Raw genomic sequence first — 17723 nt, 5'->3', positions numbered from 1 at the left:
ATTTTTTTTCCTCAGTCTTTTTCTTCAAGAGTCAATAGCAGAAGTTTCCACCCACATATAATTATTTTGTAAGTATTAAATAATCAGTTTTTTAATTTTCATAAATATAGATCAAAATTTATCATTTTTATGCAATAGATTTTTTTTCTTCTTGTAGCATAAAACCTTTCAGCCTGTTGGGAACTTCATTTTTCCATTATTTAACTTGTTCAAACAATTGTTTTAAAATTCTGTTTGCTCTGCTCCTCATATCTCATAGTCTATAGATTTTGTCCTTCAATATTGAAGTTACACCTCCTTCATTTCTTATTCTCCTTCATTTTTCCTTTACTTGCTTTGGATGCTAAATACAGAAATCATGTCTTTACACTCTAAATTCTCATGCTTGCCTTCTATAGTCAATGCTGATTCTTCACTATCATATCAACAAGTCAGTCAGTCAATGTTTTTTTAAATTTTCTAAAAAACTTTCGTCTATATTAAAAAAAAAACATAACTTTATTATGCCCTCATAGTCTGCTTGAATCATCATCATTATGTCATCTGCATGAATTAAAACTTCATATGAAATTTTAACCACTTATATTTTATTTATATATATCGAATAATACTGTAAAAAATTACAACTTGTCTTACACTTAAATTAAGTTTTTCAATTAAAATTTTCCCTATTCTAGTCCAACCCATATTTGCATTTTTGTAATAAGATTTCTTTAAAAAGGCATATGTTTTAAGGCATTTTGAAATATAATACATTGCCCTAATAGATATGCACCATTGTAGAAAAGATACAATTGAACTCTCTATGTTTTTCAATTATCTGTTTATAAAACATTACCTCTGAGAGATTGTCCTCTTTCACATTCTAATGGTTCTTTAAATAGGATTGTTTTCATCATATATGCAACCTGGCTGTTAAAATTTCATTATAAATCTTATATCCTGCATTAAAGAGACTTATTTTATGATAATTATTGCAATTTGTTATAGACATTATACTCTTAAAGAGACTTAAAAAATATTTTTCCAGTAGTAGCTACTTAACTTGTAACTACCACAAATTTAACACATCTAACATTGTATTCTATTATCATTACTAAAGGTGAATATTAAAATAATCTATTTTCTTTTTGTACCAGTATACATGTTTCATCCAATCATCCACCTTCATTTCAGTTTTGTCAGTATCTGTCCTTAGTAATCAGTCACCAGTAAAGTCATCATATTGACATTTCTTATTTCTCTATGAATTCCAGAAGACCTTATTTTCAATAATGCAACTAATTAGTATTCTAGATCCGAATGATACATCCCCAGCTGGATCATATTTGTCTGTATTTAATTTTTTTATTTAACCGACTGCTTCCTTAAGTTCATTACTTCAAATATAAAGATCTTATCTACTCTTTTCTCTTTCTGTAAGTTTTATCAGCCTTCTTTTGAATTATATACTTAAAAGCATGCCATTCTTCCTCACCATTAACACTCATATATTTTTAAGTTTTGTTTGTTAATTATAATAATTTTTTGCTTTAATTGGTGTCACATAATTTAGTAAATGATATTACAAGGAAATATATTTATAAATAATTTAATCAGAAGATTTACTTATATTTAATTAAATATTGTTTTTATTATTTATAAAAAAATTTACTAGAGGTTGTTTTGTCCCTACTACTCTACCGTTGTGGTTGAACCAGGATGTCTTTATCAGTGATTCTGCATTGTATCCTTCCAGTCCACCATTAAGAAATTTTTGCTTTTTTTACAAATTGCTATTTTTTTAACTTAAAATTTTTTTCTAAATTTAAACATACATTAATATTATTTTTTAATTTTGTTTAAAAATCTTTGTTCCTAATAATTATCAATTTAATTTGTTGAATACATAAAACAGTATTACTCTTCTAAATAAAAAACGAATGGTTTTTGTACAGATTGAAATCTAATACATGTTAAATAATTAGGTATTGTATTTAAAAGTTTTTATTCTAAATAGATTATAATTTTATACTTTCTTTTTTTTAACTATTTGAATAAGAATAATCTTTTAAAATTATTTTTATATAAATGATTTCAAACAAAACAGGTCAGAACAGACCTAAGTTGATGTAAATATACTCTGAAAAATTTATTTAAATACATTTTTATATCCCCCCATATTCTTGGTCATATACAAAATTTCTGCTTCAAAGAAGATGCATGAATTTTGTATTTATTTTAACCACGTTCAGCCGATTTTTTTTTCTTGGCAAAATTAATATATTTATTTGTTTTAATTTATAATATATTCTTTTCATTAAAAAAGTTAACATTCTTTTAAAAAGTGCCAATAAAATATTTTGAATAACAGGTTAAATCAAGTTATAATGAATTAATAAAACTCTATTTTTAGCCTTAGAATGTAAAAAAAGGCTTTAGTTGATCCTGTTTATTTCAATGTATACTGTTTTCTGTTTGAAAATCTAGTTTTCATCATTAGATATTGTTATCAGTATTATTATCATTAACCCTATCCTGCAAATCAATGGGTTAAATATTTTCATCTTCTTCTTCTTCAATGCTTTGTTTCTTCAGAGATGTGTACACTGGAGTCACATGGTACCATACACATGGCACTCATCCCACCATGCACTGTAAGCAATGAATTCCAAATAAAAATGAATACAAAGATAAAGATGATATGAAAATTATAATGTTTGGATTTCTGTCTAGCGGATTCATGGAAATAGGTGGCTCTGAACTTGCTTGGATCCTTTAAATGTCGTCATCCAGAAATCATGTCTTTCCTCCAGATATTCTATGAAGAGCTCTTGTTGTGGGGCAGTGCTTCATACCTACATTAAAATTAAGGTATGCTATTATTTATTACGAATTAAAATTTAAACACATATACATACATATATATTTTTTTATTTTTTTCAAAAATTAAGTACTTAACCACAAAAATACATTAACATTATTATGTGTAACTCTGTTACTGTGTTTTGATGGTTAATTTGTTATTTTTTGAATTTAATTAGCACAGTGGTCAATATGTTGATGAATTATTTGAATTTTTAAAAAACTATATACTCATAAAACTGTATATATGAGTATGTATGTATGTATATATATTTTAATTAATTTATATTTAACAGATAAACTCTAAGTACAGAATAAATGAAATAGGATGACTTACCTTATTTCATTACATAACAAAAGAGCTTTTGTGAATTTGATTCGTATCATCAGCTGCACACATTATATATTAATAAATACATTTTTTTTAATTTTTAAATTAAATTTAATTTATCATACTTTAAAACCATAAAAAAATTTAAAAACTTTTATATAAATTAAAATTTTTTAACTATAATCCCAGCAAGAGATAAAAACATAAAATATAAAAATGTTAAAAATATAAAAAATTGTTTAAAATTTCAAAGATTAATTATTAAAATTAACAAATTCAAAATTAAAATGTCAAAATGTAATTAAAAGAAAGATAAAAATTACATAATTATAAATTAAAACTTTTAAAATAAAAATAAAACCTTAAGCAAAGCAAAATCATGTGCTAGCCATTTCACTGATTCTACTTGTAAATTATAATTAAAAATTTTTAATTTAAATAAATGGTTTTACATTTTTAAATAGTTTTAAAGTATAAGTTAAATTTTAAAAAAAATTTACTTATTTTAAAAATATTTTTAACATAAAATTGTAAGTGAATAGGCAGTATTTATGTCATGGATTGCCAGTTTTTGATGGTTTTGTAATATATATATAATGTATGCAGCTGATGATGCAAATCAAATTTGTGAAAGCACTTCTGTTATGTAATGAAATAAGGTAAGTCATCCTATTTCAATTGTTCGGTACTTAGGGATGATCTGTTAAATATAAACTAATTTGTGTTGGTACAGAGAAGTATGGTTATTAAAAGAATTGCTTTTAAAAAAATAATATATATATATATATATATAAATACACACACCCACCCACCTATCCCTTCCCCCCCCCCCCACACACACACACACACACAGAATTATTACTGTTCAGGTTAAAAAACTTCTAGTCAGTTTTGATTGGGTTTTTGCAACACTCTATAAATAATATTTTATCTAATTGATATAATAAAGAACATGTCTAAGTAATGAAGAAATAAATTAAACTTTTGTTTATAAAGTTCATTAATTTAACACTGTGTCTTATAGTAAGTTATTATGGTACAATAATACTTACTATAAATATGAGACAATTTTTTTAAATGAAAACTTCCAATTTATACATGAAATTTAAATAGACACAAAAATCCATCCTGGAGGAACTTTATTTACCATTTAATTTTGGTTTGTGGCTGCTTATCCAGTAGTTGACAGAAGAGCATTATATTTTTAGCTGGAGTGCCGTGTTAATGAAGTAATATATGGTGTAATCAATTATTTACCTTTATATCTTTCTGGTTTGATGTCAAATTTAGTAAATTATTGGATGTTGAGTTTGTATACTATTGTATTTCATTACTGTAATTATTTGATGAAACTGAACTAATTTATGTAAATACAAAGATAGTTGATAAACTTATAACTTAATTGTGCCAAAGAAATACTATGTGTCAGTAGACGTAGGTTGGTTGGTTATTTACTTTGATCATTTGCACATTATTTATAATTAAATTAATAATTAATTATCAAAATAATCTAATAACCTTTTATAATTATTTCAACTGTGACTACATCAAGAAATTTAAACCCACTAGGTGGTTTAGTAGTAAAACTCATCGTAAATCAGCTGATTTTGAAGTTGAATTCTCAGGTTCAAATTCTAATGTAGGTAGTTAGTTACTTTTATTTGGATTTGAATACTAGATCATGAATACCGATTCTCTTTGGTGGTTGAATTTCAATTAACCACACGTCTCAGGTATGGTCAGCCTGAGTTTGTTCAAGACTACACATTTACCGGTAGTTACATTACACTAATAACTTGCTAATGACTTTTAGTTGTTGATGCAACTATGAATAAAAATATAAAAGAAAGAAAAAATTTATTATTTTTTATTTTATTATAAAAAAATATTTGTTTCATATTATTGTTTTTGTGGAATTATTATACTGAGAAAGCCTTCTCAATAACAACTTCATTATTTTTTACTTTCAGACAATTCTTTTTGTACTGAGTTTAATTAATAGCGATAATTTTTATTAACCTGTTGAAAATTATTGGTTACCTTAACAAATTACAAAGGTTATATCTGTTCCAAAAATAATATCTTTGGTATATGTTTGTTAAGATTTCAAATTGTACAGTAATTAGAACACTGTTTGGTCAGTTCCTGGCAAGGGTATGATTTTTTTTCACCTATCATTTAACAGATCTAATCTTTATTAAAATAAATGTGTACTGTATCTAAGGTTATAATAATGTAAAAAGAAATTCTAAATCTTAATCATTCACATCGCTTTATGTTCTACTGCAGGTACTTTGGCATTAATCACATAAGAATTTTGTGATAGGTTAATACTTGTAAGTAACATTAAAATTTATAAATTATGCAATTTTATTTTATTGTGTGTCTTTTTTCAAACTGAAAAGCCTTGAAAGATATTTGAATATCTTCATGAAAAATTCAGACTCCTTCACTATGAAATATGCATGTAATTTTGTTTGTCAAAAAATTCAGATTACTGATATTATCTGTGATTTTTCTTTTGTTACAGGTAACTGAACGGTTCACAGTTATAAGGAAGAGCCACTTTGTAAACGCCCCTCTTTACATCATGGTCCTTTCTTTTCAAGTAAAGCATGCTGTTTAAAGGTATAATCATTATTAACAGTATTATTTTTTTGTATTTTAAGACAAGTTTTATATTTTTAAGACAAAAAAAGTTGCATTCCTCCAATTCCCAGTAGGTTCCCTAGTACAATGAGTATTTCTTTGTATTTTGTTTCAGGTGCAGCATGATTTTCGATTAAGATTAAATGCATAAAATATCCTACATTATTCGTGCTACCCCAAATTTCCTTGTAGGCCAACACAGTAGGAATTATTTTTTACGCATATATTTTTGTGTGTTTTTATTTCCGGTTCTATTTAATTATAGTTTGAGAATTAAAAATAAGATATTGTTAGTTTCAGTGCTATTACAGGTTAAGTATGTTGCGTATACATTCCCTTAATTCCCTGGTAGACCAAATCAGTAGGATTTATTATGTTTTATGAATGTATTTTTGTTTTTATTTCAGGTTCTATTTATCTGTTGATTAAACGGTAAATATAAGTAATTTTAGTTTAAGTGTGACATAGGTTAAATAATTATACTTTTTTGTTGTTTTTCGTGTTTCCCAAATCCCTGGTAGTTCAAATAATTAGGTTTTATTTCTCATGTATGTATTTTGTGTTCTTTATTTTGGATTCTATATGATTGTAGATTAAGAGTTAAATATAAGTTAATTCTACTTTTTAGAGTGTACATAAGTTAGATTTATTTTTTAGTGTGGAGATAATTTAAGTATTGTAATTTGTCATAATTATCACTCCCAAAATTCCACAATAGGTAACTTAGTAGAATTTATAGCATATAATGTATTTCTGTGTATGTCTTTATTTTAGGTTTAATGTTATTTAAGATTAGTATTATTTAGATTAAATGCTATGAATTAAAGCTAGGGAATGCAGTAACATATTTAAAAAAAGATTAATATATGTATTTAAATGTGCATATCTTAGGTATTAATATTTTATTCTTTAAGCGGATATAATCTTTTACAAATACTTCTGAGTGAGTTCTAGGTATAATTTTGGCTGTTATTCATTGATTTATCATTTGTACTAAAAAATAAATGAAAGAAATGAGAAAATAAATGTGGTGCTCTAAAGATAATCAGTTGAATTATTTTCATGATTATTATAATTATAATATTGATGACAGAAGAAGTGAGAGTGTTAGCCACTGTTTCAAATATAAACAGCATAATATTACGTCATGTAAGTATAATGACTTTATTATCATAGAGCTTGAAAAAACTTTTAATGGACAATGAAAGTTAGAACGTGCACTAATTTAAGAGTGTAATATTCTTCACAGATAATGCAACATATTTTTCTGTCATCTTCATTAAGTTCTATGAGACTTTCATAAACCTAGTTGATGTTAATATAGTGCTTATTTTATACGATGGAGAAAAAAATAATAAACGCATTAAAAAAAAAAATAAAGAAAGGATATATTTTCTTTATTCTACTGAGTTTCATCTTGCAAAAATTCATCAACAGATGCTTAATTGAAATTTTTTTTACAGATTTTTTTTAAAATTATAATTTATAAAAATACACATTTTGTATTTCTTATAGATAATATTTCAGCATCTTTTTGAGTTAGGAGATTGTATCTGAAAATCTGAAAACCGAAAATTTTCGCGATTACAAAACTTTCGTACAAGTAATTAAAAAGTAACTCGGTCTGTCCGGGTGTCGTACTTGATCGCCCGGTCGACTCGGCATCTGGTGTGTTAAGCCATACGGCTACACCAGCCTACCGACCGTACAAGCGAAATTTGTTCTATGTAAGTTGTGAAATTACATTAGTTTAGTTAGTGCCGATCGTCCCCGCTAGTGTCGACATACCCGCGCGAATTAGAATCGCTGAATTAAATAGATGCAAAAATATTGTATTTAAATAAAATTATAAATATTTTAAACTAAGTTGTGCTTTGGTGCGGTGAGGCCGTGGTCACTCCGCTCCCGGTGCCTGAGGGCGTTGCTCACGTTTTTAATGATTATGTCTGACGGTCGTCTGGGTAAGCGATAAGTTGGTAAGTAGTTGAGTTGTGTGTGTGTGTGTTTTGTGTACTCTGGGTGAGATTGTGGAAATTTAATTAACTTTTCAGTGTACTTTGGTGGATAAGTTATGTCTTGTGGCCATGTCTTCTTGATTGTTGTGCGCTTGTCTTTTGTTGGCTTGATTGAATAAATGTATAAATGTGTACGGTACGTCTTAGTACCTGTTAGGTGTGCTATTTTTTAGATGTTTTCCTCCTTAAAGTATTTGTGGTGTGCAGTGTGTGCGTATGGTGGTCTGGTATGGATGGTGTTTGCTTGTGAAGACCGTATGTGTGTGTGTGTGTGTGTGTGTGGGCGCTTATCCCCCTCCTGCTTTATTAGCGGTTTCCCAGGAGGTGTGGTCGTCAGGGGTGGAGGTTTGTCGGTAGTGCGCAGGAATACATACGCATTTTCTGTAACAACTTGCGGAATCTGTTAACGAGTCCGACACTGCTTCGGCGCCCGTAAATGGGGTTCCTCCGCCTCAAAAAAAAAAGTTGTGTGTGTGTAAGTCGTGCATCAGAAACAACCCACAATTGAAGGACTACACCGGAACGCGGCTTTAGCCGCGTGATTCGTCGTAAAATACAGTAGCGTACAAATTAATCTGAACACACATGTTATTTAATATAAAGTAATCTTATTTACAAAAAAAATCACACCTGTAAAATTTGTAAATATTTAGTAATTAATGTTCTTCTTTTCGCTTCAGTTACACGATTTGACATCGATCTACATATTTTTTTTTTATTTATTTATCATGAAACCATACCGATATTATTGCTTTAATGAGGTAAATTTAAAAGCAAACCTAATGTTAACTCTCCTGTTATTCTAATTACAAATTTTCAGTCCATTGAATCTCATTAAACCTCATTGGGATTCATACACTGGGTTTTCAGCACCTCACTAAACCTCATTGAACATTATTTAGAATAATGTCAAAATGTATTCTCAGTTGAAAAAAATGAAAATTTCAATCCTACAGTCTGATCACATCAAGAAATATCATCCCTATACGGGTGTGTGTGGTTGATTCACCGGACAATGGTGTCAGCGATTATCAAATAACAATGAAAGGGAAAAAAGTAATGGTAGCCTTTGTTTTGAAACTTCTTGATGTAGCTTTAGTGAATTTGTGGAAGCGTTATCAATAAGTTCACAAAACAAGTCGAGCGACTCAAATTTCGACGACTTGTAGTTATCCGGTCTTGTTATTATCATCGAAGACAAATATCAGGGAAGAAATTACTATTTCACAAATGTAGAAACTTGGACAGTGTTTACAACTGCAAAAACTCAGCTGACAAGCATGTTCCTGAAAAAAATGTAAATAGTAGAATCTGCTGCCAACAATGTAAAAGTAGAACAGTATTTCCGCGTAATAAGTGTAAAGTTGGACTTCACCCAAAATGTATTATTGATTACTATAAAAGATAAACTTGATGTATTCATTATATACTGAAATAAAACGTAAACATTTCATTTATTTTACATCCTAATTTCTGTTCTGTTTAGCTTTTATTTAGATTCGTAAAAAAAAAAATAGTATGTTAAATCAGTTTGTGTTAATTTAGACACCCTTTCCTGTTGAACTTGGGTTTTCGCAACCTTTCATAAATCGATAAACATACCTGAGGGTCAAAAATTATATATATGATTCAGAACCAACTATAAATCTATGAAATTATTTTACTAACAGTGCATTACAGCGCGGCAAAATGGGTTAAATCAGCATCTTTAACGGAAACCTTTAACATGCAAAAAATAATTTAATAACAAACAGAATTAATGTTATAAAATTTCCAAACGGTAAGAATTATGGAAAATTGATTAAATTCTAAACGGATTTTACTTAACATAATTTTTCTTGGAAGTATTTAATCGTATTATAATCTGTCATATTTAGTATTAGTTATATTGTTACGTAGCCTTGTAATTTGTTGGTCGATTAAGACAGTATAACATTAATTTTTTTAAATACAAGCAAATAAATAAAATCTTCGAATTGCATGTAGTGTAACAATAATTATATGTTATAAATCTTCTTTCATGAAATAATTTATGTAGTATATTTATATTGTTATTACTACATTGTTGGGGTGGGGATAACCGGCATAAAATCCAGGTACAAGTTCAAAAATTGCAAGTTCTTTTCATCTTACTCATTCAGGATGTACGGAACGTACTTGTTCTATCTTTTAATAATCCAGCTTCTTTCACGAGTCAATACGTGTAGTCAGAATGAAACTGGACCTTTAATACAAATTCCGCAGGGAAGAATAAAGGGTACTTGGAAAACAACTATAAATGGAAGACAGGTGGAAGCATATTTAGGAATTCCGTACGCTAAACCTCCTGTTGGTCCTTTACGTTTCAAGGTAATTACAACTAATCGATAATATTAAATACAAATCAACTTTTTAAAGTTCAGATGAGACGATACGTTTAATTTAATTTTCATACTATTACAAAATTTATTTTTCGTACAATGAGATGGTGATAAATAATTTTATAGATCCGGGGAACCTAAAAAGCTAATGAAGTCTTAAATTCGGAGTTTTTACTGTTACTTTTTCTATATAAAAATTATAGGTTTTATTTTTAAACGCATAAAAATAAAACAGCAATATTCTTTGATCCTTTATTAAATTTTCAGTTTTTGAAATCTATCCAAAAATAAAAATGGAACGATTTTTTTAATTAAGAATTTGATCTGGATTTTTAAAGTAGTGATTTCGTAAAAATTTAAAAAAAATTGTTACATTTTAATTTTCAGTGAGTTTTTTAGTCTTTTTGTATTTATTTAGAATATATATATATATAAGGGAGGTATGATTTTTTGTCATCGAAACCCTGTTTTTTCCAACCCCTGGGCCAGTGGTTGGTGATATCAAAAAAAAACTTTACTTAGATAAGCTTTAGGTTTTAATGCAAAGAATAGTAGGAACTTTAAACCGCGATAGTTTACCACGGACTAGTTTACTACTTGACCAATTCGACGGATTAGAATGATTTATTAATCATTATGTTAATATTTATCACCGAAAAAGAAGGAAAACGGTTGAAAGCGAAGGAAATCGAATTGAAATGTTATAATACAAATCAATTATTTTTATCCGAAATTTTTAATTTAGTAATTTGTTTAGTTGCGTAATATTTGGGTGGCTATTTTATTTTGAAAAACCTATTGCAGATCTATTTTTATATATTTCTATTTTTTGTAAATTCCAAACATTATCCGGATGAAATATTTCTCTTTAGAAGATAAATCATGAGCGATGTGTAAACATAACATACATTTAATATGCGCTTTGTAAAAAATATAAAAGATGCAAATTTTTAGGAAATACAAAAAACTTAGTCGTATTTTTTCCTGATTGCCTAACGGACTTAACATAAAGCCAGAAAAATTGTTAAAAAATCTTGTTCTTTTAAGTACGGAAGCCCTACAAAAAAATAATTTTTTAAGCTTCATATGTTACATGTTCCAGGTCCATCTAATTAATCTCACTATTGGTTTACATTTGTATTAAATATTTATTCAAAAATAATTCCCCACCTACTAATATTCAGGTAGCGGTGAAAAATGAGATATTTACGAAAAAATCATATCCAATTTAGTTTTAATGTTATTTTTACAATTTTTTTTATTAATTGAGGATAAAAGCTCATAATAAAAAGAGGATAAAAGAGGATGTTCTATTTTTCTATGAATTTTAAACAATTTTTCGCGAATGGGAAATTTGATAATTTTTTTCTTCCAGAAAACAATTTTACCGTTATGATGTACTTGTATATATATTTTTTTAAATTTCCTTACAGCAATTTCAGTGTAACCATGTCTGAAAGTTAGAGCAAAACCTATTAAAAAAAAGGTAAAAAAAAATTATGTTTCTACCTGTTAAGGAACTTAAGTTATAATTTGTTTCTTGTCCAATAAAAGGAAACAAACAAACTTACAGGAAATGAAATTCAAAGTTACAAAACCACATGCAGATAATTTTCCCTCTTTGTATCTTATCTAATTTAGAATTCTCCAGCCGCATGTGTGATGCTTTCTGCTTATTTTTTCCTTCTTTTTTCTTTATCTGTTCCATTTGCAGCCTTCTCCTTCGTACCTTTAATTTTGATGATCGTATCGTGATAATTTTCTTTTTTCTTCGGTAATTGCATCGTCTTGCTAAGATTCCGCTGGTTTTCTCTGGAGATACAGAACCTCCTTCCGTATTACCAATACTACTGTGTTATCGTGATTAAAAAAACTCGTTGCCTCTAACAGTGCTGCTTCTACTCGCGAAACACTTTTAGTTTTGTCGCATTTTTTCCATAAAATACTGTGGAAACTCTCATCGGCGTTTTGAGTTCTTCCTTTAAGACACCGATTTAATAAATTTTCATCAGTGAGCTTCCGATAAATTGGTGGTATGTATCTTAATAGAAATACACTGATGGGTGTTCTAACTTTGTCGACGTGGTTACCTGGTTTTTCATTTTTCATTTTGGTTTGATTATAAAAATACCAACCATCTTGTTCTGTAGGGCATTTTGTATGTTTTGGTTAATTTTCAGTTGAAATACAACGATGTAGCATAGCTAATATTGATTGTTTCATAAATTTAACATTTTTACTTGTATAAAATGCCACAGCATTACAATAGTACTTGGTGAGCTTCAAAACTGTGCTGTCTTTTAAACTTCCGTCAGATTTCCCCCTAACGTAATCTTTTGGGCCTTACAAACCTTTACTACATTTCATAATGCCGTCCCTAATCGCAAAAGTAAACGGTCGAGTGCTGCTAGTACGGCTAAATACAAAACTAAAAATTACGAATGTACTAAATTCAAACTTATAAAACCGCATCATTTTATCTTGTTTCTAAACGAAGTTGCAGATTATGATGTCTACGACAATACAAGTTGTATTCAGCGAGGACGTGCTTTGCGTAAGTACCCATAACTCCTTACGCGACGTAGAACTAAAATAAGTGCATCTTTTTATTCAAGGGATTTCAACCTACAAAGTAAAGTTTTTTTTTTCGAAAAAAAAAATAGTTTTAAGCTTTTTTTGGCCGGGCATTTTCCCTTAAATAACTAGTTAATGTCAGTGAAACGTAACAAAGGTCATTATTGCGACTGGTGTACGTTGTGAAAGAGAGGTGTAATTTATAAATAAGGAAAACTATTCACGAAATAATATATAGGTAAACTATAGCGTATATTATGAGAATGTCGAATGAGAGGCGATCCCGGTTAGACTTCTTCATTGTTGCCTGCTGAAAAAAAGAAGTTGAAGTACAAAAAGAGATGTGTGAAGAAACTAAGACAGGCATGACAACAAATCCGTAATCGGTTTACGGAGAAACGAAAATTTTATTAAATCAAACTTCGATAAATTGACGATTTTAATTTTATCCTGGGCGAAATTTTTTTTTTTAATATAATTAGTATCTGTTCAAATTAAAATTTTATTATTTAAAACTTTATTTACATTTTTGTTTATTTATCTAAAATTTATGTTATAGTGAAAAACTTTTTTTATTTTATTATTAATAAAATTACGTAAATAAACATTTATTCATTTACAATGAATCTGTTATTATGTCTCTGAAATTGATAACTACTGGTTAAATAGGTAGCGATAAGTTAATCCAATGCGTTGGTATAGTGGTGATCGCGTCTTCTCAAATCAGATGATTTGCAAGTTGAGAGTTCCATCGTTCAAGTCCTAGTAAAGCTAGTTTTTTTTTTACACGGATTTGAATACTAGATCGTGGGGATACCCCGCGGTGTTCTTTGGTAATTGGGTTTCAATTAACCACACATCTCAGGAATGGTCGAACTGAGACTGTTCACGACTACACTTCATTTACACTCATACATATCATCCTCATTCATCCTCTGAAGTATTATTTGAACGGTAGTTACCGGAGGCTAAACAGGAAAAAGAGAGAGGTAGAAAATAAGTTAAACGAAGTGATTTATTATAAGGAGAAAAAACTGATTGAAATGTAAAAAATAAACAAACTAATAAACTTTATAAAGATACCGCCCTAAAAACTAAAATTTAATATTATTTCAACTTCTTGAAGTCGCCCCCAAGTTAAAAATAACTAAAAAAAACTTATCCAGACTAAATTCTGAAAAAAACTGGTTTGTCTCGCTGATTTTAACCGTGTGTAGTTAAAAAAACTGTGTTATGAAAAAAATTAGTCAATATTTATGTACTTAGGTTACGACTATTTCTTTTCAACAAGAAAATTAAGTGGATGGGCAGATGAAAAACATGTATGAAAGCAGTCGAATCGAGGTATTATAAATTGCTTGTTTTGTTAAACTGATCCACCAAACCGGTTCAACTTAAACATACAAGTATTACATTCAGAAAACAGGCTTTAAATTTGTTAAAAATTAAAAAACATGACTACCAAAAAAAAAATATATATATATAAAAAAACCGAGTTCACCACCTAGCGATCGACCGTTCATCCTGTTCACTGTTTTTAAAACAGCACATTTTGTTGCAATTATTTATTATAAACCTGGCTAGTTATAATTTTTTACTTGAACTAATAATGTAAAGATTTGCAAGAATGCAGCTTTTGAGCTTTTCTTTTATACCTTCTGGGATTCTTTATATGCGTTATTTCAAAGTTTCTAGGATTTTTTGTACTCGTATTAAAAAAAGATTAATTAAATCCAACATTTTTTAGTAATAATCTATAATTCGGATATCCAACAGTAACCACTAATATATTTTAAGGAAATTGTATTGCGAGTGGAAATATATTTTATACAGAAATATAAAGTCTATTATAGAAATACCAATAAAATTTCATTAAGACGTTCTTTGACAAATCTACTTGATAAATACATAACTGTGTAATAAATTTTTTCTATCAGAAAGTGGTACGTTAATTTGATACTTTGCTCTATCTTTCCCAGTATCTTGACACATTTAAAGCACCTGAAATACAAGATATACCGGTTACAGTTTCTTTCTCTGAAAGTAATGATATTCATTATTCATGCAGTTGCTGTGGTAAATAGCACGAAGTTTCACTGTAGGAGTTAATGTAGATCGTATTTCTACGAGCTTGGTATACCAATGTGTAATAATGTAATCGATTTCTATTAAAATGGAAAGAGTAACGCTCTTTCATGGTATGCACGATACCAAATTCTTGCTTATTCTTTGACAAAACGAAACAAAATATATTCTTTAAATGCAAGTAATTATTACTAAAATATTATTAATTTCGGTAGAATAAAAAAAACTAAAAAAAACGTGACAACACAGTTGTTTCTGATGCACGGCTTACAAACATATACATACATAACCTCTCTCAGATACCTATGGTATTTTGCTGATGATATTTGTTCTTAAATCTTAAATAGTTAGATTTGAAGGATGTAGGGGGTAAACCAAAATGAAACGACTGGCAGTAGATAGGGAATCTTGGAGAGCTGCACCAAACCAGTCAAATGGCTTAAGAAAAAAAAAATTCAAACCCCAAAAAATACCGGTGTTCTTTGGTGGTTAGGTTTCAAATAACCACACATCTCAAGAATGGTCGACTTCTGACTGTACAGGATTACACTTCAATTACATTCATCCTTTAAGGTAATATCTTATGGTGGTTCGGGAGGCTAAACAGAAAAAGAAAAGATGCGGCTAAACAGAAAAAAAGATGCTGAATTTCAGCTTTAAGCTCTTTGGAAAAGCGGAAGTATATACTCGTTTTTTAAAGTAATTTAAGTTTACAATAACTTTTTTATTACTAATTTAAAAAAATATATTTTCCATAAAATTATCTGAATTTTACAATTATATCAGGCTGTGTATCATTACGGTACAATAATCCAAAAGTTAGCAATGATGACATCAAAGAAATGAAAAATATCTTCAGTTCGTCTATTTTTAGGGAATATAATTTTTTAAATTAAAATCTTTCGCTTATTTATTTGCAGAAACAGTTGGTTCAACGCACTAGATAAGATCTTCCTCAAAAATAAAATAAAAATTATAGAAACTGGTTTATTCAAAAAAAGAATAAGCCTTGAACTTACACAAAAAAGAAGGAAAAACAACATAGAATTAAATTGAAACATATTTTTAGCCATTTAAAAATGAATTATACGAAATAAAAATAACCGGAATTAAATAAATGCTATGATTGCTGGGAGAAAAAGGTTATTATTATTTTTTTTATAGAGATATTCATTAAAAAATCTACAACGTACGGATCAAGCCATTTTTTTTCAAATCTTTTTTTATAATATTCATTGATAAATTTTGCTAATGATAATACATTAAACTATATTATTATATGCTCATAAACGGACTACATTCGAATTAGTGGTATTATTTTATTTTATTTCTGAAAAGTGGTTCCTTCTGGTAATAACTAAATGAATTCGTTCTTGAGATGAGGATAATTTGTACGTAGTAAAGTAAAATATTATTAAATAACAATCAGATTCATATTGCGTAATAGTTTTAATGACTGTAATAGTTTTGATAATGACTGTGGGAATTAATTCAAAAAAATGTATATAATTATAAAAATTAAATAATCATTTTCAACTAGTATATATTTTTTATTTTTTTGCTTTTATGTAATCTAAATACATATTAAGTTAACCAACATTAAATTTTATTAAAAATGATTTACTATTGATAATTATAATTATTATTGGATCTTTTTCGGTAACCGGGTACCACAGTTTTTTTTCTTCCAAATCAGTGGGTATTTGGAGAGAAATCTAACCAAACTTGACCTACGCTCGCTAACCTTCGCTTGCTAGTCAAGGTTAGCGAGCGTAGATTAAGCACGGGGGAATGTCAACGTAATACTATGTAGTTGCAGTCGGCGCAATTATTTACTCTTCTAATGGTTGAACTTTCACTAACAAGAGAAAATTGGTAGATCAGCATCATATAGCTGAGATAATTTGACTTAAAACATTTTCTGTATCTCTCAGATTTCTTCGAAAAAAAAATAACCTAGTTGCGAGTAGTGTAGTGCTAACTTTAGTTTCATTTCTGAGAATTTCCTGAAATTATTATTTTTAAATCTAACAGATTTAAATTTATTATTATTATTTAGAATATCTTATCTACTTCAAAAGAAAGAGTATATCTTAAATTACTGTAAGAATGCATTTCTCTTCCAGAATTGTATCATCCAGCATACTCTTCGATCTAATAGGGTCAGCCTGTTTTGAAACCATAACTAGTATTTTCTTCAGAAAACAGAAATTACAATTAATCAACTAACTTTTATAGCTTGAAAAACTACGTTGCAACCCATATTCCCTCCCACTTACGTCGTCTGAAAATAATAAATTGTTGTTTTTTTTAAATTTCGTTAGAAGCTATGTTGAACCAAGTGATAGCGGAAAAAATATTTAATGAAAGAAACTGAAACCGTTGACGTTCAAGTTGGCACTCTTGACTTGAAAATAGCACTTTCCAAATATAATTTCAATTATTATAACCTCTATTTAGATCAAAATGTCGGCTTACTTGAAACACATACCGTTTAAGAACAGCCTGCTGTGATAAGTTTTTTATTTTCTGAAGGTGTAAAACATCCGTGATTTATTCGCCGATGTTAAAACAGTATAGCGAAAAGTATATTAACCGTGTAATCTTTTGTAAGGGGATCGAACAATTCAAATCGGGCACAAGTGTCGCCAATTTTCTTCGTAGAGGAAAACCGGTTTCGACTGAGGTATTGTAAATGGCTTTAATGATATAATTCGCTAGGACAGACGATAAAAAGTTTAGGAGATTGCTGAAATTCGTTGTTCGAGTGTCAGTACTCTCCATTATTTCATTATCCATGATAAGCTGAATTACCGCATTCGAGATATAAAAATAGGTGTTTTTATATCCGATTGAAAATCATAA

General features: G+C 28.5%; 1 protein-coding gene across 2 annotated transcripts in view; it reads left to right on the top strand.

Annotated features, from left to right (window-relative positions):
* Positions 1-17723, top strand: part of LOC142318962 (juvenile hormone esterase-like) — a 76543-nt gene that overhangs the window by 22960 nt on the left and 35860 nt on the right. The window contains exons 2-3 of one of the 2 annotated variants that reach the window (XM_075355677.1): positions 2716-2853; positions 5706-5803. Coding sequence is in view for 1 of the 2 variants with exons in the window: in XM_075355676.1 (XP_075211791.1) it covers positions 9982-10188 (207 nt within the window). In the remaining variant the exon portion in view is untranslated. Of the gene's footprint in view, positions 1-2715; positions 2854-5705; positions 5804-9967; positions 10189-17723 lie in introns of those variants that run through there. The other variant, XM_075355676.1, reaches the window with a different exon arrangement.

The sequence above is a fragment of the Lycorma delicatula genome, chromosome 2 (assembly GCF_047948215.1).
Source record: "Lycorma delicatula isolate Av1 chromosome 2, ASM4794821v1, whole genome shotgun sequence".
Classification (NCBI taxonomy): Eukaryota; Metazoa; Arthropoda; class Insecta; order Hemiptera; family Fulgoridae; genus Lycorma; species Lycorma delicatula.
The sequence above is the reverse complement of the archived record's forward strand: the minus strand, read 5'-3'. Positions and strand labels throughout refer to the sequence as shown.